Source organism: Mastigoproctus giganteus, chromosome 5 (assembly GCF_048544385.1).
Source record: "Mastigoproctus giganteus isolate SK-2022 chromosome 5, ASM4854438v1, whole genome shotgun sequence".
Taxonomy (NCBI): domain Eukaryota; kingdom Metazoa; phylum Arthropoda; class Arachnida; order Uropygi; family Thelyphonidae; genus Mastigoproctus; species Mastigoproctus giganteus.
Genome location: NC_143579.1, coordinates 62,993,198 through 63,012,592, shown reverse-complemented (window position 1 = coordinate 63,012,592; position 19,395 = coordinate 62,993,198). Strand labels below are relative to the sequence as shown.

The following is a 19,395-nucleotide window of genomic DNA, read 5'->3' as shown; positions in this document are numbered from 1 at the left end:
GGTGTGAAACAATACTGTCAATGCCAAAGGTTTAAACGTGTATGGATTTTGTATATGTGTAGTGTCGTGTAACGTTGTTCGTCTGGTCATTTAGCCGCTGGGCCCCTAATGGGACCCAACATAGGGGTCAGCCCATTGTGGGACAGTTAAATTTCAATACCTACAGGCTAGTAGTAAAAATGTGATGGTGTGGGGAGTGTTGTTGTAGCAGCAGACGATAGATTGACGAACGCCAAAACGTACTTTACCACTACTGCCGAACAGGTTCATTTCGTTGTCAATCTCATGGTTTATCCATCTGGTAACGGATGCCTTTCAGCGAGGTAATGCACAGTGTCTCAAAGCGCGAATCGTTTGCGAATTGTTCCGACAGCATGAGAGTGACTTTACCAAACTTCACTGAACCACTCAGTCACAGATCTCAACCCGATTATGCATCTGATGAATGGGGGTGAAACGAACTGTTCGTGACAGAAATCCGGCGTCCAATCTAAGGCAACTACGGGACGTAATAGATTCTTCATGGGTACTCATCCCCGGGCATTCCACATAGAGTCCAATTCCTCAAGGAATTCAGATTATACTTGAGGAACCTTATTATGATTTTACTTAAGATCGTTCAGTATACTAATATAAAAGCTCATCGACATTTATACCATACCTCAATGCAACGTGCCCCTGGAGAAAAGGGGCATAAGCTGCATAATAGAACTAGGCCTCTCTTTCTTGGATACTTTTAAACATAAACGAAACTTCAATTCCACCCAAATTACAAACGTGTTGTTTAAGATATTGAGGTACAAAGTGTCATTCAAAAATTTAGTTTGCACAATTCATAAAGGTTGTACATATTAATTGTTGTTTCCAAGCTACCCATCAAATGATGGGCTGTTTGGAAAAATCTTTACGAAATAATTTTTATGTAATTTTAATTTTTATTCTCATGTAAGTAATATTTACTGCAATAGTTGTTTCTTATCTCGTACCATTACTAAGTTGTAGCATTTCAGAGAGTATTTAGACATATTCTGTAGCGTTTCAGAAACAGCGGGTGAGACTAGGCCTCAGCCACTGTTTTTTTCGAATGATTCCTCCTCTCCTAATAATCTTTAACAGCCAAACTATATCAACCCGTCGCCCCAACCCCGAGATGACAGATCTGGCAGTATGGTAATTTTGCAACTGTGAGGAGGTCACTGCTAATTCCTTTAGTTAAAAATATTAAACCAAATAATAATATTTATATAAATTTTAAAAATCAATGTATAACTTTCTATGAAAAAACAAACAAACTTTGTAGAAGTCAGCAAGTTAATTTTCCAGTGATATACGTTTTTTATTTTTTCATCTCTTGCATATCACTTCGTTCAGTTTTTCTGTTCATTTGTCAAAAGAATTAAGGAATAGTTGAAGGGGTAAAAAAAAAAAACGCCTACTTTTGGATTTGACCACGTACAACCGAGTAATAAAAACCAACAATTTCTTATACATTATACTACCGGTTCAACCGTTATTGTTTTTTTTTTTTTTTTTTTTTTTGCTTAGAGCATCCTGATTTATAATATCAGTTAGTCTTTTGTTCAGATGCACCAATTACTTAATTCCGTAGTTAACTTATTAAATTCTGATTAATATCTGAACTCGATTCCTCGTCGAGACTTGTCGAATGATATTGATTTAGCTTTGTAAGTACAAAACTCGAGGCCAATATCGTGAACAAACAACTATTCAGGAACTTGTTGATATTAACAGTTGTAATCGTTAAACCATAGATATTTTTTTTATAGACCAAAAGCTAACATGACAACTGGAAAAGGAACTGGTATCTCTTTAGTAAAAAAGTGAAAGTCTCTTCCAATAACATTTCTATAGGAACGCCGATTTTTCAGTGGGGGTACAAACATGAGGAAGATAATATCATATGAGTATCGAGTTTAGAACGGAACAGCGTCCTGATACGCGGGATAAAAAAAAAGTCGGCAATGAAAATTGGTCAGTTTGATGACACCAATTTTGCTTTTTGTGTCATTTAAAAAAATTTAGTAACATTACTGTTGCTAGTAAAATCACATTCTTATTACTTGTATTTAACGTTTTACTCTATTATTTCTTTCGTTAAAACTAATAGTTTTCTCGTTTTCAGGGTGACCAAGGAGACAGGGGTCCTAGAGGACCAGAGGGACCAAGGGGCCTCCCAGGTCCAGTTGTAAGTCTACGAATAAATCAGTTTATGATTCATCTGTAATATTACTATTACGTTATTAATTACGTTTTAAAAATCATTCTTATTTTTTTAAAATCACCTTACGAAAACTATTGGAAGAATTGCATTGTTTCATTTCGTTGTTCTATTTCATACAGGGTCATTCTGGCAGTTTAGGACCTCCTGGGCCACCAGGATTACCAGGTTTGCTTGGCCCACCTGGACCGCCAGTAAGTATAACGTTCTCACAATCTTCCCTTCACATTAGTTTGATCATTTCGCAAAATCTGGCCTGTATGAAAATAGGTTGTTCATGTAAATTATTTTAACATAAGCTAGAAGATTAAATGTGTTGTCTGATCCATTTAAACATATTTCGATAATGACCAAATTTGTTAATAAATCGAAGGCGCAACCCTAGGAGTAGGAACACGGTTTTACCGATCTGGGCGGTGGCAGAGATTTCCCACAAACCCGCGCAATGTCTCTGTGAAGGCGCATGAACACCGCTAGGCCACTCCAGTCGTGGATGTTGTGTATAGTGTAATGTCGTGTTTGTGTTGTATGATTGGCTTCTTAGCAGTCATCCAGCAGCAGTCACCAGGGGAGGTCCTGGCTACTTCCCGTCCCTGCTACGAGGAGGCGGATCGTCCAATCAGATCATGCTGCGTTCTGCCATCATACGGCTTTGGAAGGCAGACTTTTAATAATTCGCCTGCAATATTACTAGCAGAGCTACTTGAGGTCTGGCCATGACTAGAAGACAAGCTAGCCTATTAAATTTGAAAACACGTGGGGGGGGGAGTTAGAGGAGGACAAAGTTACCAGACATGTGTTGTGTCTTACGCATGGCGTCCCCTAAACATTAGTTCATCTCCGCCATGGTTCTCTGTGATGTTATACAAGAGTCTGTACAATGGCCAGAAATGAGTGTGTTGTTGTGTTGCTTAGCTGTTTCTGGCCGCTTTGCTACCAGGAAGGCTGCTTCCCAGTACCGGATAGGAAGAGAAGAGACAATCCAATCCAGACCCAGTACCAGAGTTACCGAATAGTAAGAGAAGAGACAATGCTTCTCATAGAAGTATTGAAGAGATGAGGGTATAGGAAGCTAGAGAAGAGATGAAGGCATGTGGTCCGTCCCAGAAGCCAACAAAGCCTCCCTGATAAAGAGGCGTTCCAAGCCATTAGCAAGAAGAACCATGAGGGTGCTTGCTCATGGCACCATAATCCCACCCGAGAATAATGCGGCGTCAGAAGAAGAGTCCCATCCAATCCTAGGAAGCCTGGATCGTAAAAAAATAGTATCCCAGAAGAAAGAGACTGGCATTCCATACAGGAATCGAATCCTGCGTTAGCAAAGAGGTGGCCTGGACCACCTCCTTGATAACGCAAGGATTCTTGCTTGGCAAGAAAGATAAGTCCTATCATCTAGGACTACATCTAGATATTTGATACTACGTCGGTTGATAAGTAAAATCGAGTGGTAGGAGGCGCTGTGACGTTTAAATGCCCCTTCAGCATAAGTGTCCTTCTTTTGGTAGGCGAAGTGAAGAGTATGTGGATGGTAGTTCCGCTGGCAAGATCACCGATTCGCCAGGCTAATGTACTCCATTGTGAGTCCGCCATAAATGGAAATTCCTTACAATCCTTCGGGAAAGGATTGTAAAGAATTATTTTAAGCTGTATTTTACTATCAGTCATGGCGAAATTTTTGCTGTTATTATTAAAAAAAAAATTAAACGGAAAGGATCAGCTGGAGTGAATTCTTCTAGTAATCCGATAATACAAAGTAAAACACTTTCCAGTGTTTATTATTCTTTTCTAATTATAATCATTAATGCTGTTCTTGAAATTTATATTTTTGATTTTTATAGGGGCCACCGGGACCACCTGGCCCTCCAGGATCAAAAGTAAGTAAATTTAAATTCGGAGCCGATACATTAAACTCATCAGTGTCGGAGATTAAATATAAAAACGTGAATACAACACGATTCACTTTTAAAGTAATTTTTAATTGTGATCCGTTGTTACGAAAATTTAAAAGAAAAATTTCTCATACTTTTAAAAACGCCTTTACATTTATTGTAGGGTGAAGAAAGGCTTGCACTTAGTCCGGAAGAACTCCGAAGCGTTGGATTTCGTGGAGAAGAATTTTATGAATTGCGTGGGCCGCAGGTGAGTTCGCGCAACTTTTCAATTCTGTAAATATTCCAATTTTGTTAATAATATCCCCTAATTACAGGACGTTGTCAGATTTGAATGATTGCAGCTTATATAAGTGTGTAATTTTGCATTATAAATCACTCACTTTACCTAGTCAAAAAAACTTGTTAGTAATAGATAAAGTAGATTCAAGAAAAAAAAAAAAAAGTCTGCTCGTTAAACCCAGCAATTCGACGCAGAAAGTATTAATGCGTTAAACCTGTTCGGAATATATTTCTCGTTGTTCATTAAACTATTAATGCTAATTTTGTCTCACTGGATTAATGTATTTTTTCCCATTTTGTTTGTTTAATCACCGAATTTAGTAGTACAGAGAACTCTGTTTTGATCTGCAATTCAAATTTAGTATTAGTAGTGTCAAAATGATGCAAGGGAGCAAACTTAAATAACATCAGTCAAAAAATAAATAAAACTGACCCGTCCGTCCATCATATTTTGTGTGTAATCCTTTAAATATATTCAAGCTACCAATTTCACAACACCAGACGGAAGTTTATTCGAACAATCAATTATTATCTGACTGAAAACAAATTTTTGAACATCTATCCTACGTCTATCTGTTTACAGTTGAAATTTATCTTCCCTTGAGTTTGTCGTTCGAGAAAGAGTAAGGATGCCATTAGCATTTAGTTTTCTCAATCTATTTAAAGCCTTAAACGCCTCACCTCATAGGTGCCTAGTTCTAGAAGCTGCAGTATTTGTTCGTAAAAGTATCCTTTTATTCCTTACTAACCTCTTTGGTCTCCTCTCATTCGTTCAAACAGATCTACATCCTTCCTAGCCGACCGGGCTATCCAGGTGGGTAAAGTGCCTGCCTGGAAACCCAAAGGTAGTGTAAGTGTGTTTAGGGTCAAGCGGCACTAAGGGTTCCCCCCATCTCCGCGTAGTTTACATTGTGGTGTGTTACAGTACACTGTAAATGCCAAAGATTTAAAAGTGTGTGGGTCTTGGATCGTTTAGTGTCATGTACCGTTGTTCTTCTGGTCATTTAGCCGCTAAACCCCAATTGGGGCCCAACGTTGCCCCACTTACGTTACGCCCCGTGGAAGCAGACCAGGAACCCAGTAGCTTATATGCACTCTGGCAGGTCCTGCCACCTAATTTCCCGAGATTTCAGTGGCTAGGACCTTAAAAAAATAATAATAAATAAAATAAAATATAAAAAAAAAAACGGGGGCACTTAAGTTTAGAAAAGCCAGGAGAGGTTAATATGGTTCAGTTTTCAGTTTAGAAATCGTTAATTTTGATTAGTTATGTGGGGTTTACGCTGGCGTATTAGTCAGAGTAGGGGGAAGAGACTGAAGACGGGGGGGGGTAAAGAAAGAAGTATGGGGTCGATAGGGAAGGCAACCCCAGGTGGTCAGTAAGGCATGCCCATGCCTCACCAGGCGAAATATATGGGGTGGTAGGGGAGGGAGGAAACAGGAAGACCATCTCCTCCTCCTCCCCCTGCCAGGGATAGGAAAAAAGGTACCAGGCAAGGGAGCTGGTAGAGATCGCCATTTGGCTACATGGCAGTGAGGCTGCATCAGTCGTAGTGTAGTCATAAGTCGGTAGTAGAGTCACTCGTGGGATAGTGTCCCGTCCAAGTTGAATGTCTTTGTTTTTGATTCTCTATCTTCATTCAGTATATTTGTCGGTTTCACTTAGGTCTCATATTTGTTGGTACATAGGCAGGGTTTCTTGGTAGATAGCTAGTAGCTTGCACATAGTTTTCATTCCGGGCTGTGTCCTAAAGGATGTTTTGATTTGTTATCTGGCTGATCGTCTTTCACTCCTGGTGCATTGCATATAGTGTTCACCTTCTTGAGAAGAGTTCTTGAGCGAAGTTGGTCAGGCCTCTGTATTCCTCCTCTGAATCCAGTAGGTGAAACTCTTGCCCTCTGGGGAGGTATCTTATACTCGTGATTAGAATGCACCTGAGATCCTCGTATTGCGGACAGTCGTACATGAGGTGTTCCCAGGTTTCGATCTCTCCACATGTACAGCATGGGTCCTCTACAAGAGCGAAGTCCATTAACTTTGCGTTAAAGGAGCCGTGTCCGGTTAGCAAGTATGTTGTTTGCAACCCCGGAAAGAACCAAGTAGGCGATTTTGGATAGATTTTTTTCAAGTTGCGGTAAGAACTTGTGGGTGATTGCTCCTTTGGTTGTTTCTGCCCACCTGTCCTGCCACACCTGCAGCAGGCGAGAGTCGGATCTTTTCTGCCTTATGGTTGTTTGTTGGGTCTATTGTAAATTCCAAGAAAGTGGTGGTTATTCCCTTAGATAAGTAGTAGAGGAGTCCTGTTCTTGCGATTTCAAATCAAGTGGAAGTACTGCTGCTATCACCTGAAGCGCTGGGTTACTCACCGTTCTGCAGGCGCGGGTGGTAGTGAGGGGGACAGTGCGTTGAATTGCATCCAGGGTTCTCTTATTTACGACCAAGGCAGTTTTGTCATACCAGATTGCTGAAGCGTATGTAATTATTGGGAGAAAGGTTGTCTTGTAGTATAAGGCTAGGGTACGCTTTTTGAGACCCCAGTCTCGCCTTGTGACCCTAGCTACCATGGCACAGTAGTTTCTGATCTTTTGTCTTAGGAATTTGAGATGTGGTTGGAAGGATAAGTTATTGTCTAGTATGACACCCGGGTGTTTTAGTTGACTAGCAAACGTGATAGTTGTCCCATCAATCTTAATCTGAGGTGGTCGTCTCAGTTGCAGGGTTCCTTTGAGCAGCGCCGACAATGTCTTTGTCGGTTAAATTGTTAAGAAATTCTTCTTGGCCCACTGTTGGAGTATCTGCAGGGCCTGATTAGCTAGGATTTCCAATTGGGCTCTGGAGTTTGCTTGCACTGTCAAAATCAGGTCATCTGCAAAGGCCTGCATCCCCACTGCGCCTAGGTCCATTCTCAAGAACTCATCAAATACCAAGTTCCAGAGGAGTGGGCCCAATACAGATCCCTGTGGACATCCTCTGTGTACTGTTCTTCCGATATTTTTGTATGGAGTGTTTATCTCAATTTTTCTTTGTGAGAGATAGGTTTCTATGACTTTATAGAGGTTGATGGGTACTTGAGCTTTCCTGAGTCTGCCCAAGACGCTCGGCCACCAGAGTGAGTCGAACGCCCGGTTTAAATCCAAACTGATTCCCAGCTAGGAGGCCAGCTGCTTCGTAGTGTTGGCGGATTCGTTTGTGCAGTAGCCTTTCAAATAATTTGCTAACTACTGAAAGAAGCGCGATGGGCCTGTAGGATTTCGGGCACTCTGATTTCTTATTCTGACTCTTGATGATAAGTTTGATGTTGGCCGTTTTCCATTTTGTTGGGAATTTCCCTACCTCTAGGCATCTGTTGAACAGGGTCAATAGAAGTTGTGGTGTATATTCTATTACTTTTTTAAGTATTTCGGGTTCTATCATGTCTAGGCCGGGACATTTTCTCTTTCTTATCCGGGCGGCAGCAGTACTGAGCTCCTCCATGGTGAAGGGGGGCTCCATGATTTGTGTATTGTAGTTCAGGTTTTCTTGACAGAGTAAACCCAAAGGTCGCGGGTGCGAATCCCGCCTCGGGCTTGGATCAGAGAAAAATGCAAAAACTTTGGGAGGTGCATTATGGCCACAGAAGCCGATGCGCCAACAACTAACAAAAAAAAAAAAAAAAAACACCTTCCTGAAATAGTTTCCAGTCTGTATGCAGTACTCCAGACGTTGGCCTAACAACTGGATAATCATTCCTTTTGGCCCTGTTGTGGAAAATTTCTGTAGCATTTACAGTTGACAGAACCCCGTGAACTGGCTAGCAACTCATTTACACTGCTCAGAGAAGTTCATGTTAGACTGACAATTATTCCTAGTCTCCATTGTTTTCCGAAACTTTCAGTGTGGTTCATTAATCCCAGAATAACATACCATCCATTTGGTATGTTATTCTGCGATTACTGCTGCCCGCATCAGTACCTTGTATTTATCAATGTTAAACATCAATTGCCACTTTTTAGTCCATCTGTCTAACTTAACCAGGTTCTGTTGGTGTCCATAACATTAGCATACCCCCATGCCACACTGCTCCAATTTGTACAGCACGTAAAACAGTGTGTTCACTTGCTGTATAGTTTTTTCATGTGGAATAGTGTCAAAAGCGTGACTGAAATTTAAGTATATATGTCAAAATTCTGTTTTGCATTCATATTCTCTGTTACTGCCTCAAAGCAGCTAATCAAACTGGACAGATTAGATCTCCTCTTAACAATTTCACGCCTTATAACAGCGTTTCTATCCAGATGATCCAGTATTACTTATTTAACTAGTGACTTCATTATTTTCCCTGCCAAGGAATTATAATTAATCACCCCTCTGGTCTCCCTTTGTGAATTGGACCGACATTTACACATCCTTCTGTAGGACATTTTTTGAATTCAAGGATGCTCTCGTTGTTGTTGTTTGGGGTTTAATGGCGCAAGAGCAGCTTCGGCTATATTGCGCATGATGCTCTCGTAATTATGGCTATATAGCTAACCTCTTTTTCTGCAGCTTCTTTTAATATAATTGTATACATTAAGAGTAATTCCATCAGCTGCCTTAGCAGCTGATGGAATTACTCTTAATGTAATACAATTAGTAATTCCATCAGCTACTTAGCTTCAACAATTTCTCTTCCTCTTTATCTCTGTTATCACAAAATCATTTAGCTCCCAGTCAGTGGCGTAGCTACCATGTAGGCAGGCAAGGCAATTGCCTCCGGGCCCGTGCCATTAAGGAGCCCAGCGTCTTTGGTTGTCTCCTGTTTTTTGCAATTTTCATTAATTAAATAGGGGCCCGAAAAAGAGTAGCTACGCTACTGATCCCAGTTATAATTTGGTTTACTTCTGGTTTTCCAATCCCAAAAGCTTCGTGTGTGAATTTAGATGCAAAATATACAGCAGAATCATTAATAGTTATGCCATTCATCCCTTTCCTTGGACTGCACAAGCAAAGAATTCTTTGCCTGAGGCTTCTCGTACCATGCCTTAGCTTGCCAAACCTCCTTTGTGACGCTATTGAAGACTGGTTTATATCTACTGCAGGCTTATGTATCGTCTGATAATTTATATGCATTCCATGTAATTTTCTTTTATGCCACTAGTCTCATTACTTAATCTGATATTCATTTTAGGTCTAAACCTCTAACAGTATTTCTTATTTGGTATATAAAACTTAATAGCTTCTCCCTTTTATTTCCCTGAACGTTTCCCATTTGTTAACGACAGTAGTCTCACTGAAAAAACGAAGTCTGTTCTCCTATGCAAAAGCAAAATCATTCCTTTTACCATTGATAATAGTTTTAAATAAATCCGCATCACTACACTAATTTAATCTTAAAAGTAACTAAATACGACCTTCGTGGGTAGCACAGTTGGTAGAATCGTCCTTCCCACACCGGGTAGAAAAGACCTGAATTCGAGTCCCGTCGACGACAGGAGGAATTTTTATGGGCCTTTTTCCCGACGTCAAAATTAACGGACAATATACTGTATACGGAAAAATATGACCTTAGTTGCTGATACTCCTAAAATCCTACTATAACAACGACTAAATATGGTCTAATGCAGTGGTTCTCAAATTGCGTGATGCTCCTAAGGCTGCGTTCATATTGCAGGCGAATTTCTCGTAGCGCGAAGAGAAATTTTTTTTCATAACTGGTTACATGGAAGCGAATTTATCCAGCAGGTCGCCCATCATCACTAATTATTCAGGCTGATTTGTTTCTGATCTTGCGAACTGTGGACATAGAAAAATTGATTAATTTGGTTTTAATAATTTTAATCAGTTCCTCCTCCTGATCATTTTTTAAAAATTTTCAGGAGGAATTCATTTTAACTCAAGCAAAAACATGAGTAGACAACGTGAATTAAATAGTGTAACCAAGACCTTATTTCAGTTTTTTTCTCAATCTTTGAATACCCCTTACTGTATTGTAAATGTGTCTGATTAATTTGTTTGAGAGAGAGAGGAAACAACATTCAAGTCTGTTATTCCCTTTGTTATGTACAAGGTAATAAGATTCCTTTGTTAGATTTTCTTAAGTAAAATAATTCCCACTATGTTCTAGAGATTTTTCTGTACTTAAATTTCATATTATTAAAATAAAAAGAATCTTGAAACTGACTCAAGTACAAATCCTTCAAATGTGTTGCCAATAACGAAGTGGGAAGTATCTCGTTATTTTACTGCTTTTAAAAACACATTTTTGTTTCGAAACTAAATTGATTTTTGGACTGTGAAAATGAGTAATACTTGGGTCCTAGTATTTATTTTCACAATTCGCGTGAAATAGGCTATTCTGTTCAGATTTACTCAGTAAATGTGCTTTCATTTCTGGCATGTTCGTGTCCATTATAGCATCAATTACTAAATTTGATATTTTCTTCTTTTCATATTTAGGGTATTAAAGGGCCATCTGGATCTCCTGGAATGGTAAGGCTTTCACAGTTTATATTTCAATTAACGTGATCTACCTACAGCATGTGGTTGCCAACTTTTAAATTTGAGCGGAACAGTCCCTATTTATTGTAAATCCCTCGGCCCTCTTCATGTTAAGTGGAACAGCTAAAGTCCCACTTAACGTTTTATTGCATGTTGTACATAAATCGATCTTTCGACATAAATTTTCGAAATATATAAAAACGTATTTAAAAATATCGTACATATGTACGGTATGTGTGACATGCGAATGGTCACTCAACTGCGCTTTATATGCGTAACGTACGTGCAGTGCAGCCTACTTCTTTCAAAGAAAAATTAAATAAAAATATTATTATTATTATTAATAGCCATATAGTGCAAGGAAGCCTGAGGCTTATGCTGCACCAGCCAAAAAAAAAAAAAAAAAAAAAAAATTCTGAATTACCCTGAGAGAGAATGAAAGTTAGAAGGGAAGGGAATCACCAAGAAAAAGAAGAATGATGATGTCCAGCTCAGGACCCTGGGTGTGCCAAGCCCATACTCACCAGATGACAGCCCCTGGGGTTGTTTATTTGTATAACATTATTATGTAATGGTTAGGAATTACCGTATAAAAGGCTTGTCAGGGTATATCGTTTTGGGTATCTGCCAATCCTAGATGTTTAATATGTTGACAAATATGAATACATTGGTTTGTTATGGAATCCTCTAAGGACACACGTGACCGAATGTTGGAGTAGTATGCCCACACTGAAATTAACGCTATACGATTATTTTCCATCCAAAATGCATGCTGGGTTTCAGTATTGTGAATCTGATAGTAAACCATATTTCAGTTCATTCTTATGCCCTTGAAAATCAATCTTAAAAAAAAAAAAAAAAAAAAACCACAAAAGTGTCAATTACTCTGCCAGCCTAGTAAATGGACAGTTATTCTTATTGTCATTTTTCTATGATGATTTATTAGTACAGCTGATTAGTATCGGTTGTGCTAATAAAACTACTTACATCACAAGTTGTAGTCGGTGTTTGAATAGCTCATGAAGCCAGAAGACAATGCCTGAACTAAATCTTTATAAGAATTAATAGCTTTGGTTCAATTTTGCGCAATATGTAGTGTATACAGGGTGTCTCAAAAATACACCTCATAATTTCAGGAATGAGTTCCTCATATGTAGACAATAAAAATATTTTATATCAACATAGTTCCGGAAATGCTTGGTTTCCGAGTTTTGAAGGTCTGTCTATGACACTTAACTGTTCACATCACCTTACAGTAATTATTCAAAATGTCCACCTTCTGCCTGCATACAGGCCTCACATCGACGTCTCATGGACTCGCGAAGACGAGCCAAATTCCTGGCATGTTTCGTATTGTCTCACAACCTGCCACAATTCGATTGCTGAAAGTTTCCACATCAGCTACAGTTGTTCTCGCAACACTCTAGAAATAGTCGAACAGCCAGTTGTATTGCTATTCTGCGTGTGCTGATTGCAGGAGTGGCATGCACAACATCCAAAATCTCCTCCTTTACTTCAGGAATCGCAGATCTTGGTCGTCCTCTGTCGGCAGCACGAGGTGTAAAGGTCCGATGTTCACAAAGGCGGCGATGGATACCTTCAAACGTTTTCCTGTCTGGACATTCGTTCTGGGAACCTTTCGTGGTACAAACGACGAGCCTCCAGAGCATTGCCGTCTGCCAAACCGTACATGACGTGCGTATCCGCTTGCTCCTGGTTTGAATACATCGTCGGAATGGAAACCACCAGATTCTGTCAGTACCTTGTGATGATGAAATCACATGCGGGAGATAAGACATTCCGGTTAATAACTCGGAAACCAAGCATTTCCGGAACTATGTTGATAAAAAAATATTTTTATTGTCTACATATGAGGAACTCATTCCTGAATTTATGCCGTGTATTTTTTGGACATCCTGTATATACATGGCTGTCTAGATAAAGGCTTTTAAAACTTTCTGGAGATATATTAAACATTGGTCAACAAGGTTTTGATAATATAAAAGGAAACTGACTTTATAGATATCTTAGATTAATTTAGAATCTGGACACACAACTTTTAGGGGGCACATCACAATTAAAAAAAAAAAAAAAAAAACGCAACAGCTGATTTTCATAACAAACATAAAATAGTCATCGATTACGAATTCAAACTACAAAAGTAGAGAGGATGCAGTAGGAGATGACGCATGGGAACCTGTTATTAACAGCTTCGTGCTTGTTAGTCATCAGTTGTCATCTGTGCTTATTTGACCCCGGTTATGTGTTTTATAATCTTTGTTTTTCTTTGTATAAAGTGGTTTTCTGATAATCAGTGTGGAGAAACGACAGCTACAATGAAAGATACAGAGTAATAACTGCCTACTAATGATGATAAATTCATCTATCATTGAATTGCAATAACTAACCTTCATTGATTTCTCAGAGGAAAATGAGCAGAATGTGTGTCATGTGATGTTCAAAATCAGATTTTTAATGAATAACACATTATCTCCACAATGTAGATAAATCCATTTTTCAGTTGTGATATGAAAAGACCAGCAGCAACAGTTATCACAAGCGGTCAGGAAATAATAATAATCGAAAAGCTAAATATGCTCCAACCGTTTTCAACAAGTAAAGAGGAAAAAAAGGGCAGAACCACTATCATCTACAAAAAAATAATAAATAAATAACGGCAGCATTCATAAAAATGAATGTTCATAGCTATATTATAAAAAATATGTGGACACATGAATTGTATGCAAACATTGACGAAACTAATTCGTTCATTTCTGCTTGCCTATAAAATATAGCAGGGTAAAATTTGTTTTATAAGTAAAACAAATTTAACTATGCGGAAACAAATTTTAGTGTGTGTTCTTTTAAAATTTAAGAAATTTTAAAAAATAGCTTTCGGTAATATTTTGCTTTTCTAATCTTTGATTAAAAGAGCAATCATAATAGCACAGATGACAACTGAAGAAGAAGGGTTAGGGGTTATCAACCCCTTTTTGCACATGCCGGGGATACAGTGGAAAAAACTGTTCTTCTGAAAGCTCAGCTATATCGTAATTCTTACATGTTTAATAATGTTCCTTAACCTTTATCATAGAGTTTACAAGGCGCGGCTAAAAAGAAATTAGAATTTTTTTTTTTTTTTTAATCATTTATTATTTTAAATACAATTTCAATGTTTATCCTCTTCGAAGTACGCTCCATTCGCGATTTCCAGGGATCTAAAACAGCACCGAAATTCCTCAGAAGATACCATCTTTAATTGGTGCGTTGTGTTCTTCTGAATGCCTGCTGTCCTCAAATCGTTTTCCTTTGACGTGGATTTTAATTTTCAGGAACAGGAAAAAAAAAAAAAAAAAGTCGCACGGCGCCAAGATCTGAAGAATAAGGCGGGTGTTCCAATGTTGTGATCTTGTTTTTCGTTAAAAACGCTCTAATTGCGACAAAAAAAAAAAAAAAAAATGACACGGCGCATTGTCGTGATGCAAAAATCTCAATGTAGAATATCTGATTTGGCCAGACGAATTCATGATTAACAACGCCACGGCAATCAAAGAAAATGACAAGCATGGACTTGATCTTCGATCGAGACATTCTTGCTTTCTTTAAAAGTGGAGAAAACGGAGTTTATCAATGCATGCTGTGACGCTTGGTTTCTGGATCACACTGAAAGATTCAGGATTCATATCCTATTATCAGTGAATCCAAAAATTTAATAACAATTCTTTTCTCTAATTGAAGAAGACGACGACGACACAAATATGGAAAGAACTTCAAAAGTGAAAAGAGGCGTTTATGAACTATCTAGCATGCTACGGTGAGATTTTTGAAGGAAAAAAAAAAAAAAAGAATCTAACGGTGCAATCTTCTATAAAAAGTCAAAAACCCAGCTGTTTCTTCATTGTCAGACTTTCTAGCTTCTTCATCTGCACCTATGTGGAAAATATTGAACTCTGAAGATATTGACGAATAGAAGTTGAATACATATATTATGTTAGTACTCATTTTCTTTATTTCTATTTTGTAACCATTTATGTTTTTAATTAAAATTAACAAGTGTGATATCTTGTATCTTGTTTTTTATTTTATTTTACGTTACGTATCGTATACGATAAACCATAACGCATACATACATTATAATAAAACGTATTGTATAGACCATTCGATGTGTAGTGCATGGTTTTAATGCTTTAAAATGGCTACAAATTTATACGATACGTATCGTAAAAGCTCAGAAATGAAAGATACACGTAACGAACAAAACGTATAATGAACAACGTCTTGGAACGGAACTCGTTCGTTAACCGAGAGTTGCCTGTATTGTAAGCCAAAATTAATAAAGCGAAATTCAACTTTATATCATAGATACCCCTCTCTTTTATAGCATTAGGTTCCCCCACCGCTATTTATTTAGGTCTTTCAATTTTTTTTTCTTAGTTAGTTCTATAGATATTGCTGAATGTTTTTAAAAATTAAATTGTTAATGTTTAGCAATGTTTTTTAACAGCCAGGAGAACGCGGAGCACCGGGAGAAAGGGGTCCTCCAGGACCTCCTGGCTCTATAGCAATGCCTGGATCACCAGGACCACCCGGACCACCTGGAATCACCGGTAACAGAGGTCAGCCAGGCATGCCTGGACTTCCTGGACCAGCTGTAATTAATTTTATATTGTTTATTATTATTATTATTATTATATTTTTATTTCATAGTTTTGAATGAATTCTTCCTCCATTTAAATTACTGCCATTAGTTTATATTGTTAAATTTATTTATATACAGGGACGAGGATTTTCAGAGGATGAAATGAGAGAACTATGTGCTTCAGTCCTTCGAGGTGAGAATTTAATTAAAACGCATGATCGTCCATTTGTTGCAAAGTACGGCCAAACCTTCAATAAGTGTGTGAGAAAGTTTAATGGTTGATAATAATAAACATTTTATAATAATTTAGAATAAAATTCTCTGTTGAGGATTTCTTTTGGATATAAAAATGCGTCTTAAAGAAGATATTTTCAAATGGGGTGCAGTTAATTCTTTTAATATGATGTCACTCGCTTATATATACAGGGTGGCCATAATTAAAGTATCCCTATTCAGAGCTCTCTGTAGCTCTAAGTAAAAAGCGGAATGCCACCAAAATTAGTAAGTAAACAATTCAACACACGGGGAGAAAGATCCCGTAAAAGAAAAAGAAAGATAGTTCCAGAATATGTCGATAGGGGATAAATAACTAAGACAAACCTTAATGAAACTGCAAATTTTTATATGTGCTCTTTGCAAAACAATAGAAACTGCCAGAGGAAAGGGTTTCACAGCTCCAAACTCACTCACAGTTTACTCCCGATGGTCGATGATGGTGGAGTTGGTTTTCGATGCGATTACCATTGTTCTGGACAGAAATTGCATTTGATGCAGAATGCAGCATCTCTGGAGTAATGTTCCGCACATGCTTTGCGCCGTCCTTTAAGACAGCCAGGTTAGGGACACTTCCTCGATAGACATTGGCCTTCAGGTGACCACACGGTGTAAGATCAGGCGAACGTGGTGGCCATGCAATGGGAAACAAACGACTAATGACACTTTCTGCAGCAAAGTGATACCAGAGAATCTGCTGTACTGGTCGTGCGATATGAAGAGGAGCCCCATCTTGCATAAAAATTGTCCCATACATGCATCCTCTTTGCTGCAGTTAAAGAATAATGAAACTGCTCAGCATGTGATGATATCTTTGTGCTGTAACGAACAGGTGACTGCTCCTGCTGGGTGCAATTCCAAGAAAAAGTATGGCCCTAGGATGAAATTTGAAGTCACCACACCAGACGGTGATTTTCGGCGAGTGCAGTGGGATTTGCTAAATAGCATGCGGTGCTTCTGAAGCCCGTATTCGGCAGTTTTGAGTGTTTACAGTCCCATCGAGATAAAAATGGGCCTCATCTCCCCAAAGAATGTTCCATGGCCAGGCATCGTTCACTTCCATTCTGGCCAAAAACGTTAGAGCAAATGCCATTCGTTTTTCAGGATCATCTCTTTGCAGTTGCTGCTGGCGACTGATCTTGTATGGATAATAATGTATTAGTTTCCGAAGAATTTTCCACACAGTGGAATATGGGACATCCAATTGCCTCGCTACTCCCCGGGCGCTGCTACTAATTTCAGCAGCTGTATCCATGGATCGGTCGACGATAGCCGTTGCAACTTCCTCTGCTACCTGAGGTGAAACTGGCTTCCTTCTCTTCCAGGCTTAACAACAAAGGACCCAATTACTTCAAATTTGTTAATCATCCTTCTAACTGCCGCAGCTGATAAAGGACCTTGACGTAAGTTCTTACAGCGTATAAATTCACGCAGAGCGGCTGCTGAATTGCATCCATTAATGTAGAACTTCGCAATTAAAGCGCGATCAGGCAGAGTGAGACGCATTGTTAATAGTAAACTTACAGAATACGCTTGTGATGTTCGCGTTGTGCCTTTATAGCTCTGCTGCTGAGAAAATTAAATTAACTCAGATTTATGCAAATTTTCTGCTCTTTTAGGTATCTTATTTTTCAGTTTGGATTTAAAACTTTAGCGCAATTCAGTTTTTTTGCAGAGCACAAATAAAAATTGTAATTTCATTAAGGTTTGTCTTAGTTATTTATTTGTTCGTACTCTGTCATGTCTTTCCTCTTGTAGAGCGCCATATTACCCCCTATCGGCAGCTTTTTGAACTTTTTTTTTTTTTTTTTTCCCCCGCTGGATCCTTCTCCCCATGCCTTGAATAGTTTACTTACTAATTTTCGTGGCATTCCGCGTATTACTTAGAGCTACAGAGAGCTCTGAATAGGGATACTTTAATTATGGCCATCCTGTACATTTTTCTCCTTAAAAATCCTGGTTTTGAATCAGCAAGACAGCCAAACTGATAGAATACACGTAATTATCAGGTTTACATACGTCTCATATCCTTAGGTGTAAACTAATTTGCTTATTTCGTTATTGCAAATGGTTTCTTACGAAACTGGCAGTTTGACTGCATTCTAAAAAATTCAACGCATGTTGCTTATTCCAGCATGAAGTGACTATTTGAAACATTAGATTTCAGATACCAGTCTGATATTTTAATCCAGGTTTGAATGGACCAACGCAGAGATGTGGTGAAGGAATAAAGCTTGCAGTAAGGACGGCTCAAATTATAAAAATATAGAATTCGGCTGGAGAGGCCTTTATCCAGTGGACCGAACCAGGCTGAAGTGTATCATACTAAAACCATACAATGCTCACAATATAATATTGAGAAAACTATTGAATAAATTTTAAAAAATAATGAGTCCTTTTGAATAAGCTTAATTTATCGACAACATTTCTCACAACCACATTTATTAACTGAAAAAGCCCATGATTATAAGCGCCCCTTACTGGTCGCACTTGTCTCTCTCTGTATATTTTAATGTAAAATTGGTTTGAATGGGGGAGCTCTCTCTCTCTCTCTCTCTCTCTCTCTCTCGCGGCACAATGATTAAAATCACGATCCTCTCACCTCCTATGGAAAAGGCCTGAATTCGAATCCCATCAGTAAAACGAGAAATTCGTGGGTTTTTTCTTTCTTAAATTAGTTAATCACAAAGAGAATTGCATGTTTTTCCTCCCGTAATTCGGGTTTTTTCTTCTAGCAACGAAACCGATGAATACGCCCAATTACATCCCACTATACTGACGCCTTGTAGCCTTAGCTGCTTTGGCGCTTAATAGACATCTTGAATCAGACTAAATACAAAGGTTATTAGGCTGCAGCCACGTACCTGTCTTATCAAAAATCATGGAATACTACCTTTATTTATGGGAAAAAAAAAAAAATGTATTCAAAGAAATTAAAAGCTTATTGGCCCTTTGGTCGTAGTGTTGACTGCTTCAAACCATCATTGGAAGACATAATTTCTGGTAGAAAGCTGGTGGTAATGTGCACCACTCCTCCTTTTAAAGCATTCGTGAGTTGCGCTAACGAAGGGGTATTAAAATAGGATGTGCTATTGTACTCCAGACATGCTCAGGTGGAGGTCGGAGCTCCGTACTGGTTACTGCAATGTCAACACATTCACAATCCTAGATTTGTGGCATGCAGCGTTGTGTTGGAACGTATAAGGGCTGCTTCCACAAAATTACCCAATATAGAGCGCACATAATTTTCCAGAATATCGATACAGGACGCAGATAAATTCATGGTTCCAACCATTAGACCTAGTCCGTACAAGAAATACCCAAGACAACGACACTTCCTCCCAACTTCACAGTCCAGACAATGCATTGAAGTAATAAGCGTTTTCTTGTCACCCTCTACACTCGAGGATGCTCATCTGACTGGAATAACAAAGCTTGGCTCATCGTTTCAAAGGACGGAATTAGATAGCCCAGGTCCGATGTGCCAGTCGATGGTGTGCATTTGTTTTTGTTATCAAAGGTTTATGATCTGTAGCTCTTCAGCGAAAATTGATTACATGAAACTAAGTGCTTTCTTGGACCCCTGTGCCTCTCAACTCTTATTTCTTCAAAGCGT

At 38.6% G+C, this 19,395-nt stretch overlaps 1 protein-coding gene across 1 annotated transcript in view; it reads left to right on the top strand.

The window, feature by feature from the left end:
- The window catches only part of LOC150085454 (uncharacterized), an 860,907-nt gene that overhangs the window by 801,337 nt on the left and 40,175 nt on the right, over positions 1-19,395 (top strand). Inside the window, exons 34-40 of the mRNA XM_090374571.1 lie at positions 2,144-2,206; positions 2,362-2,433; positions 4,078-4,113; positions 4,292-4,378; positions 10,826-10,858; positions 15,372-15,518; positions 15,645-15,699. Of these exons, the coding sequence (XP_090230697.1) occupies positions 2,144-2,206; positions 2,362-2,433; positions 4,078-4,113; positions 4,292-4,378; positions 10,826-10,858; positions 15,372-15,518; positions 15,645-15,699 (493 nt within the window). The remainder of the gene's footprint in view (positions 1-2,143; positions 2,207-2,361; positions 2,434-4,077; positions 4,114-4,291; positions 4,379-10,825; positions 10,859-15,371; positions 15,519-15,644; positions 15,700-19,395) is intronic.